Source organism: Anabrus simplex, chromosome 6, assembly GCF_040414725.1.
Source record: "Anabrus simplex isolate iqAnaSimp1 chromosome 6, ASM4041472v1, whole genome shotgun sequence".
NCBI lineage: Eukaryota > Metazoa > Arthropoda > Insecta > Orthoptera > Tettigoniidae > Anabrus > Anabrus simplex.
Genome location: NC_090270.1, coordinates 124100313 through 124111515, shown reverse-complemented (window position 1 = coordinate 124111515; position 11203 = coordinate 124100313). Strand labels below are relative to the sequence as shown.

The 11203-nt window shown below is 40.7% G+C and overlaps 1 protein-coding gene across 1 annotated transcript; it reads right to left on the bottom strand.

The window, feature by feature from the left end:
* Positions 1-272: 272 nt before the first annotated feature.
* LOC137501206 (uncharacterized) lies at positions 273-9405 on the bottom strand. The gene is made up of 3 exons (XM_068228066.1): positions 9306-9405; positions 9148-9225; positions 273-1092 (listed from the first exon to the last, which is right to left on the bottom strand). The coding sequence occupies exons 1-3, from the start codon at positions 9346-9348 to the stop codon at positions 821-823; spliced, it is 393 nt and encodes a 130-aa protein (XP_068084167.1). The 5' UTR covers positions 9349-9405; the 3' UTR covers positions 273-820.
* Positions 9406-11203: the final 1798 nt, after the last annotated feature.

Genomic DNA, 11203 nt, shown 5'->3' with positions numbered 1-11203 from the left:
GCAGCGATATTCAAGGTCACAAGCCGAGGGCGACTCCCCCTAAGCACTTGAAAACAAAACAAACACGCAGACAGGGACAAAATCTTCTCGTCTATGACGTCACACTCGACTGCCCTGCCTCGCACCAGTCACATGGCTGAGTATTCTTCCCCGCCATCCTACACTACGAACAGCTGTTCAACTACAGGGACTTCTTACCCCCTTACATTAATACACATCTAACCAGTTAGTGCTGAAATCATCTATATCTGCCTTCATAGGGCTTGGGCATACATATTACTCTCACATACTTTGCCTCCATAGGGCTTTTCATCATGACACCTGGGTTCAATTCCCTGGCACTACCAAAATTATTCATCATATCAACAGCACTCAGTCATATAATGTTCATGCGTGCGATTAGCTCTCTCTACCGTGCATATGAAGCACTAGCATCATGTCTAACACCTCCAGCCATGCCAACCTGTGCAAGTCAAGGAATCTGTCTACAGTATGAAAAACGTACGTACAATAACCACTGAAATAAAAATCCTCTGCTTCGGAAATTCCCGTGTCTGGCTAAAAGACCTAGCTAACGTGACCAATGCATAAAAGATGCCGCGAACAGAAACAAACATAATACAAGGTGAAAATATAAAAATTTACAACCATTTCTACCGTCCAGAGTTCGAGGTCTGTGCATACCTATCCTATACAAACCATTATTTACATAACTGTCGTGCCTGACGCCACCTTGAATTTTAATTTTAATCTAGCCCATGCTATTTAAAAATTGGATCTGTCTGACCTGGGAGTACCGATGACATTGTGAAGCGGCTCTCTATGGAACCCTGATGTTTAGCACATGTTGACAGATGACACTGCCAATTGCAAAGTTATTTAGATCACTGGGTTCATGCTGGCTGGTGAATGATTCTTCGACAGCTTCCGTGAAGGTGGTCCAGTGTCTCTTCCGGTATTGTGGTGAGCTTCGCCTTCCTGGAGTCCCCTTGTCGATGCTCGGTTGTCTCGACAGCTGCTCCGTTGCTACAGCTTGCTGTTCTTCTCTCTCGTTCTCTGCGACGTTTCTCACATTGTATACGTGAAGGGAAACTGTAAAAGAGACATAAGTTACCAAGAGTTCTGCTACAAAGTCAGTCTCCACTCGCGCCCCTTTCACACGTTTTAAAGCTCCTTTTAGAACGACGTCAAGTACACCCATCATTCACATTTTCACATATTGTGCCTAGATTCAGTCTTTCTATCACAGCATGTTTTTCCAAACGGCCAGAAATCATCTGAGCTATAATAAGATTACAAACCTCGTTTCTAATACTTGGCCCTTAAAGCTATTCGAATTACAAGCGAGATAGAGGAGTTATTGGCAGTACATTTCCATGACAGGCAGACAAACACATGTAGTCTGAAAGATTCAATTAGATTATGCAGATTATTTACTTACTTCTATTCCCAAGTAGATTGTACTGGATGTTAACAGCTCGCCGCTTAGATCTGATTCACGATGTCCTCCTGGAGTAGTATCACACCGTCGCAGTCGCGAGACAGTCAAAGAGTGCCGTCTCGAGTGCTCTACCTCTGCATATTTATAAAACGTCTCGCGTGCCCAAGCTAAGGATTTCCCCGCGATATTCTCCCTCCGGTGGTCTCCTTGCAAGAAGCGCGCTGAGTACTAATCTCGCATATGCACTTTTAGTTATGCCCATGTCGCATATCAAAATTTTGCTCATTTTACGGAGGTTGCGATTTTCTTCTCAGATCAAATGCATTTCTTCTGTGCTTTAAGATATAAATTAATTTCCTTTTCGCTCCAAATCTTTGTTGACACGCCACCTTTTGAGAAGGGTTTAGCGTCCTGCGTCTAAATTAACTCGCTTGGCTTGGGGTCATAAATTTGTCTTATGGGATTCCAGATATTTCCTAATTATTTAGTTGTTCCATTCCCACGAGCACTGCACCACTCAACTTCTCCCAGGCAATAAATTTAAATACAAGGATCTCCAAGGTTCTTCAGGGTGGTCTTGAATGTACGTGGTACCACAGGCTAAAATCATGCCTCTATAACAATGACCGATAGGGTTCAATATATTGTGATGATGTACAAATATCTTCTTCCTCTTCTTCTTTCTTCAGCTTTTCCAAGTTTCTGAGGTCGCTGGAGTCGCCCATGCTCATATTGGTCTTGGCCGGGGGTTTAAAGCTGGATGCCCTTACTGACGCCAAGTGATCTTTTAGATGAAAATCTCAACCCAGAATCGACCAGGATTTGAACCTCAGCCTTCCGGGTGCAAATCCAGCAGCTAAGCCACTGAGCTAATCATCATCCCAACCCCCACCCCCTCCCACTCCTCCGATGTACAATTATAATAAATGTTGTACTACTGTATCTTGCTAAGAAATCGACCACCTGCCACTATTTCTTCTTAGATGTAATATTTTTGCGAGTGTCTCTGGCACAGTCCACAGATATATGTAGCTTCCACCTAAGTCCCAGCCTCATTTATGGCTGTAACAGTATGGAAGCTGCTGAGGTATGAGTGGTTCTTAGTAATGGCATACAAAACACGACTAGTACGTCTGCGTGCTACTTATAGGGTGAGTGATCCTGCAATAGCACTTCCAGACTCAGTAAGGAAATGAATTAACTCACACTCCATAATGCCTAGGACGCCTCATTTTAGTATCACCATAGATTTTTGCTCTTTCCTCACAAATGCATAGCCTTCGGTGCTATTCGAGGATCCAACCAGCCTCCGAGCTGATAGCTCAACAGACAAGAAATTCGAAGTCACAGTAAAATTTTCATACCCGTTCTAAAGTTGCACGAACAGTAAGGATAGAATTTACCGTGCCATGTTCATTCTGTTGCAATGACTACTTTCACAGTGTAATGGACTAACTGCTATTTCTACTTTCTCATTTCACCCCGGCAAGACAAGGAGATATAATGCTTAGCTTTTACGTTCCAGGATAGGATTTCCCATTTAGAATTGTCATATTTCTTCACTTCGGACCAAAAGGATATAAGCTTTCTCCTTTTCCATCATTGTCAGTTTACTCTCCGAAACAGTAAGTACAACGTCGCATTCTTTTCATACACTCACCATTTTATTTTTTAACTTTTTTTTACAATTTTGCTTCACGTTACACTCACACAGATAGGTCTTATGGCGACGATGGGATAGAAAATGGCTAGGAGTTAGAAGGAAGCGACCGTGGCCTTAATTAATGTACAGCCCCAGCATTTGCCTGGTAAAAACATTGGAAACCATGGAAAATCATATTCAGGCCTGCCCGACAGTGGTGTTCGAACCCACTATCTCCCGGATGCAAGCTCTCAGCTGCGCACCCCTAACCGCACGGCCAACTCTCCCGGTAAAACGACGTTTCTAACCGAAGCAGTACATGGTCCTGAGTTTCATACAGACTGCACCAAAAGTGAGTTTAGTACCAAGTTAATCAGTTAATCCCTGAGGACATTGAGCTGACCACATTAGCCCACATTACTCCTCCAATGGCCTTCATGGTCTGTCTCTTTTTTTTTTTTTTTTTTTTTTTTTTTTTTTTTTTTTTTTTTTTGCTTTACGTCGCACCGACACAGATAGGTCTTATGGCGACGATGGGACAGGATAGGGCTAGGAGTGGGAAGGAAGCGGCCGTGGCCTTAATTAAGGTACAGCCCCAGCATTTGCCTGGTGAGAAATGGGAAACCACCGAAAACCATCTTCAGGGCTGCCGATAGTGGGGTTCGAACCTACTATCTCCCGAATACTGGATACTGGCCGCACTTCAGCGACTGCAGCTATCGAGCTCGGTCATGGTCTGTCTATAGTAGACTTTGGGGGCTGTCACACAGGCTCGATCGAACGACTGCGATCAACCGACTAAGAAAACAAACCTACAGAGGGCAGTGGCACCAGTCACACAGCATCGATCGTCAGCGATCAACTACGAGCGATGAAGATCGACTGGTTTGTGAAAACCAAGACCAACTACAGTTGGTCTTGTGAAAACAAACGTGTCCGTTTTTCAGTCGCAGTCGTTCGATGATGGCGGACGCAACATAGTCATCTGTTGATGAAATCGAAACATTAATTTGCTAAGTGTATGAAAACAAAGTGGTGTATAATCCTAGACTCCCTGGATATAGTAATAGGGAGACCGTGAATTTTGTATGGCGTTCTATAGCGTCGAGAACTGGGACAAAAACTGGTAAGTAATTATTATATTTTTACGATTATCTTATGAATAGCGTTATCTTAGATTATTTATTGATAAAATATATTATACGGAATAGATTGGTAAAAAAGTTATACTAGGAGAACTAGTAATTATCATTCTTGTAACTTAATTGAAGAAATGTTTGGAAAACATAAGCAGTGCTTTCCTAACCTCCATCTCGTACCGGTACCTAATGAAATGAATAGGCCTACCATTGTTCGCTTTAATGACAAATAAGTGTAGGCCTATGCCATAAGTAGGCCTAACATGTATATTTTCTTTGTCACAATATTCTGATTCATTGTTTCAGGAAGAAGTTGTGCCAAAACAAGGCAAATTCTGAAGGCTGGATATCGAACTTGGAGAGATAACATCCTCCCTCTCCTCCCAGGTTCTGCTGTACAGAAAACATAAAATGGGTCTACTTCAATGCTCTCAACTTTCTGGAACTCTTCATTGCTGGAAAAAGGTACAATTCTGTAATATTTATTTTTAAAAGTAGGCCTACACTACAGACCAGTGTTATAGTTGTGAAAGAGTGAGGGGAAGATTCAGTCTGTAGGCCATAAGTTCCACCCATCTGTTCATTAATTTATCAGATATAACTGAAAGTAATATAATATAATCCAACCTAACAATCATCTTACTAAAATAATTATTGAAAGTAACAATTTCTTAAGCAGAAGGCTTGTGTCCAGACTAAAATATAGCTCCAATTTAGAAGAATTGCATTAATATGTTGTTCATTTTTTTCAGTTCTGTAACAAACACATCTATGGAAGTGGCACCTGATGTGTGAGAGCCTTTTCACCAAGCTGAAATAGAGGAGGAGGAAGCAGAAATAATTTGTGTTGGAGGGGTCTAACTCCTGCAGTTCAGAAATTACTGAAGGGACTTCAACTTCCAGTCCAGTGGCTTCTGCTTCCACAAACAGCTCTGCCAGAAAGAAACAGAAATGTGAAAGTGACAGTGATGTGTTAAGTGAATATTTAGAAAAGATACTGAAAACTGAAAAGAAAATGTAATCAGTGTTATTTTTAGTGTCTTTGTGATGACATGGAAAGAATGAGTGTACTAGGTCGAAGGGTTTTCAAAGTTAAAATTCAGGAAGTGTTGTATACAGTGTTAGATCAAGAAAGAATCAAATAAAATTTATGTTCTTGAGAAATGTTCTACTTTTTAAATTAAATCAGTTTTTGTTATACTTATCTATCAATATTTATTTGAATCCTCAGTGAGTTATGTGTATTAGCACCTGATGGGAAAGAACCTTAACTCCAATTTTTTTAAATTATTAGCATTATTACAAAATCTTAATTTGTATATTTTATGTGGTAGAACATGTATGGTTTACAAGGAAAGGAGTATTTTGAAATACATGTAGTAGGTCCCTTCTGTGTGTATGTAGTAAGCAGTTGTACAGCACAGGTGGTCTGAAACCAGACCGGCGTATTCATAGTTCTGTCCAAGAGCTGACTTCCTTCTTTTGGTACCTATACTGTTGATCACAACTGCAAACTCATTGCATTAGGTATGTACAGCACAGGTGGTCTGAAACCAGACCAGTGTAAAGACATGAGTAGTTTTGTCCAGGAGCTAACTGTCTTCTTACAGAATACTGTTGAACACAACTGCAAGCTCATTGCATTGGGTTTACTGCATCTATATTCAATGTTGCCTACTATACTGCCATCCTGGAAGAATACACATCCTAAATACCTATTTGAAATTATCTACCTGTTCCAATTTTGTATTCTCAACCTGACATTCAGTTCTACTACTCTTCCCTACTGCCATCACTTTAGAATTGAAACGACTAATTTTCATGTCATATTCATTGCATCCTTTTTGAAGTTGCAAGATATTAGATGGCACAGTTTCAATAAACCAAGTCGTTTGCATAGGACAAAATTCTTACTAGAGTTATACCTGACAGAATCCCTCCCTGCCACCTTATACCTTTGTAACTTAGGTAGCCTTTATCTCCTCATTCCAAGTACTCTCCTGCCATTGGTACCTGTCTGCACCAGCAATCGCTACTTTCATGTCTGTTACCGTACTTATAATTTATTAATAACATATAGGCCTACAGGGGGCATCAAGGTAGATCGATTATTTTATTTCTTGTGCTGTAGATCCATATAAACAATGAAAAACAAAGATGAAAAATTCATTTGTAACTATTTTGAGAGGTGTTTCTACCAAAGTTTTGTAGATTTTAATCTACAACATTAAAAAAACTGCATTTTGTGGGATGTGATATTAAGGGGATATGATGGCAGAACATGTACATATTTATAAAAAGTATATCCATATGACAGTTACATGCTTGTAATAAAAGGTTGAGTAGATTAATTACCCTGTAAGTCAATCCAAGATCTTAAAAGACCCATACACCCTACTCTGTCAAACATTAATTTATATAATTGGTATTTACAAACAGTTTTGACAGGCAATGTAAGATATAGCAAAATTAAATCATTTACCACCTGAGCAACAGGCCTAAATAACATTTTACTGTAGATGGCAATAGTATTTAGTTGTTAGAAAGGCACACTCTTCACTTCTAAAAATAGAAGGCAAGGTGCTTGTTGTTAGCACCTATTATTTTTTGCAGTGTTTGGTTCTCATTTTGGGTTAAATTGAAGGCAAAGTTTTCATTTTCCTTGAACTGATTCATAAGGAAAGTATTTCAGGATGGATAGATAGGCTTGGTAGTGTTCATATCAGTAAAGAAGTTACATATGAACAATACACAGAAAGGCAAAATCAACATTGAGGTAAGAAAGAGAGTCCTACCAGACCTTTGCGGAAAAAGTTGTTACTCTGTATCAAGGAGTTTACCAGTAACTTGGATGGAAGTGCAGGATTTATATTAATTGGTTTATTATTGTCAAGTGAGCAATTAGAGCAGCTTGCCAGTGCGAAGTTTGGGGGGACAGTACTTTATGCTTAGTGATGAGGGTAATAAACAAGACCTTGTGTGTAAGTTACATGTAGTTGTGACAAGTATCAGTCTATTACACTGCCAACTTATTAGAACAATATTCCAGAAGCTTTTCCTATAGTTATTAAGCTAGTGTAGAGCACTAGCCTCACCTGAACTCCTCAAGAAATGTACACATATGTGAATACACAGAACCCTAAAGAGAATTTACTTTGGAAGAGATGTCCATAGACAACCTTTCTTCACAGCCATTTGGTAAAATTAGCTGCTTCTGAAGCTGCTGTAGTCTTCAATGATATAAATTAAGACAGAATTGTCATTCTTGCAAAGTTTGGATATGGACCTGGATTCTTTGCACAAAACACAGTAGGCCTACAGAAATTCAGCAACATCTTTGTCATGAAAGCAATATGATACTATTCTGAACATGGCACAATAACAAAGAAGAGGAGAGGCAACAAGAGATTTGCAGAGGATCATGAGGGACAGAAACAGTGTAAGGAACTCCAATACTTTTATCATTTTCACAATATTCAGAGCATATGTGCATTTTTTTTTCTTTCAAAATTATTTACAGGATTGTAATGAAACTTGACACATTATTTCTACATTAGGTAATGTAAATTTTGACTGGAAGCATTTCCTGATATGTCTATTGTTTTGGTAGGTGGGATCTCACCAAGTGGTATGGAAAAAAAAGCTGTTAACCTCCATCTAATAAACACCTCAAAATATCATTTGAAAAGACAGTAATTATGCTCCAAGATCCAGCATCATTAAAAAAAATAAGCATAAATGGTATTAGTCTTATATTTGAAGTACAATGAGCCACTGTTGTGAGGCTTTTGTTGGAACTTTCACCCTGTCAAGAATTCTGGCTGTAGTGCTCTATGAATGGCATCACATATAATAGGAACAAATCCACTGATGTATTGTGAGCAATCCTAAATCTGTATGAGTCACCAATGTCCAGAAACCTGTAGGCCTAAATAAATATATTTCCACTGGTCATTGTAGCACCTTCAAATTATGAATTCAAATTGATGTAGGCTACATAACCGTTTTCAGTCCTTTTTTAACAATACTTTATTAGAATCCTACAGAATGCAAAGAAATGTACCTGCCACTAATCCTTTATTTGATATATTTTGCCACGGACATACAGTAGTTGTTTCGGAGGTGAGCATCACTTCTGACTTTAAACCTAAAAAAATCGTTGTGAATATTGAATTTAACGATAGTGTCAGCCTTTCCTCAGAACTTATACTTTTCCTGTAATTTGTTTGCCTGATATTTATTAGTGACTACATTTTTTCCTCTAATTCCTTATACCGTAATTATTGATGAACATTCGGTACTAGTTCCTGAATTTTTCTTCGTCATTCCACAACGAAGGCACACTTCGGTGGAATTCTCCATGGCTCTTTACCTTGTCCACTGCGATCGTCTGGTTCTTTCCTTTCTCCTAATATATTCATAGGTTAGAATCATATTTCCACCCGAATTATCGCTTTCACAACACATTCTTTTTCTCCCGTGAATATGAATACGTCTGTAGCCTGTACGGTACTGGGCGGGAATATCAGCTGTTTCCGTGCAGTCGATCCCTCTCGATCGATGAGCAGTGTGACAAGGTAAATGAATTTAGTCGTTAGTACTCGATGCCAGTTGGTCGCTCTTGATCGTTCGATGCCCTGTGTGACAGCGGGCTTTGAGTGTTGCTAATACTTAGGGCCTATCGTTCACGGTTTAGGCAACGGAAGCCAACAAACTTCTTGGATGGCAATTTTTCTTTCTGAGTCATTTTCCTAAAATCGTCATGGCTCAGCTCCCTTTTGCTGTAGATTATTTCACACACCTAAACCTTCCTCAAAAAAATGCTCTATAAAAAGGTTATAAAAGCACATCAAAATCTGTTCGGTGGTTCTGGAGATTAGACTGCACAGACCGATCTTATTTTATAATATGTATGCAAGATTTACCTTGAGCCACTTGAGCCAAGACCGAAGACGATGGAAGCATATGGAAGAGGTCTGTATCCAGCAGTGGATTGAAATAGGCTAGAAAAGAAGAAGAAAGAACAGATACAAGATTTATACAACTGTAAGTTTCTATTACAGCAGAGTCCCGCTTAACCAACCTTCGCTTATCCGACACATTCGTACAAATATTTCGGCAAACATTTCATACAAAAATTGACACGAACCGTAGATTCCTTCCCCGCGTCACCCATATCTAGCCTAGAAACTACTCTAGAAACCGAGAGGAAGAAAACGTAGTTGCTGAAGATGGTGACAAATTAACACACAATGAAGAATTCAAAATCCTTGAAGCAGCATTGAAATACGTGAAGCAGTATGAAGAAACCTTCGGCACTGATGCGTTACTTCTACAGAGAATACGTAACATGAGGGCGTGAAAACGACAGTTGACAGGCGGGCATAACTCTAAAACCAAACCAAACCCCATTGCACTACAGCCCTTGAAGGGCCTTGGCCTACCAAGCGACCGCTGCTCAGCCCGAAGGCCTGCAGTTTACGAGGTGTCGTGTGGTGAGCACGGCGAATCCTCTCGGTTGTTATTCTTGGCTTTCGAGACCGGGGCCGCTATCTCACCGTCAGATAGCTCCTCAATTCTTATCACGTAGGCTGAGTGAACCTCGAACCTGCCCTCAGGTCCAGGTAAAAATCCCTGACCTGGCCGGGAATCGAACCCGGAGCCTCCGAGTAAGAGGTAGGCACGCTACCCCTACACCACGGGGCCGGCGCATAACTCTATTACAAACTTTTTTAAACAAATTTAAATCTATATCAACTTCTTTTTATAGTCCGCCTTTGTGGTGTAGTGGTTAGTGTGAATAGCTGCCACCCCCGGAGACCCGGGTTCGATTCCCGGCTCTGCCACGAAATTTGAAAAGTGGTACGAGGGCTGGAACGGGGTCCACTCAGCTTCGGAAGATCAACTGACTAGAGGGGGATTCGATTCCCTCCTCAGCCATCCTGGAAGTGGTTTTCTGTGATTTCCCACTTCTCCTCCAGGCAAATGCCGGGATGGTACCTAACATAAGGCCATGGCCGCTTCCTTCCCTCTTCCTTGTCTATCCCTTCCACACTTCCCATCCCCCACCAAGGCTCCTGTTCAGCATAGCAGGTGAGACCACCTGGGCGAGGTACTGGTCATCCTCCCCAGTTGTATCCCCCGATCCAGAGTCTGAAGCTCCAGAACACTGCCCTTGAGGCGGTAGAGGTGGAATCCCTCGCTGAGTCCGAGGGAAAAGCCGACCTGTAGGGTAAACAGATTAAGAAAAAGATAAACTTCTTTTTATGCTCAAATTAGTCAATGTTTTGTACAGTGAATGTACTGCAATTATCAACTGTATCAATAGTAAGACACCTGTAAGTATTTACGATATTACTTTTGCTATTCACTGATGGTTTTCCGTGGTTTCCCATTTTCACACCAGGCAAATGCCGGGGCTGTACCTTAATTAAGGCCACGGCCGCTTCCTTCCACTTCCTAGGCCTTTCCTATCCCATCGCCGCCATAAGACATATCTGTGTCGGTGCGACGTAAAGCCAAACAAAAAACTTTTTCTATTTCCTGATTAACCGCCATTCTCACTAATCCGACGTCCCGCCAGTCCGTTTACGTCGGATAAGTGAGTCTCTACTATATTATTTTAATATGATGCTGTCCGGCTGCTGGTTCATCAAATTCGACGTTCCGTTTCACTCTATGCCTAATAGATGTCAGAATAAACCGAATGTCTCTTGAGCTTCTATGGCTGAGTTTTAGTTAATGTTGTCGGATAAACACTATATGAGTCACTGGAGATCTTTTACATGCCGACATCGTACGACATGGAGTATCGAATGGGCTTTATCCACCCTTAAAGTATCCGACTACCTCTGCCGGATCCGGAGGCCGACACTCTACTAGTGATACACAGATGGAGCTAATAAGTTCCTAGTATATAATTCATGTTTAAAATGCTCTTATTACATCAAGGTCGGGATTTGCACGTGATCATACAGCACA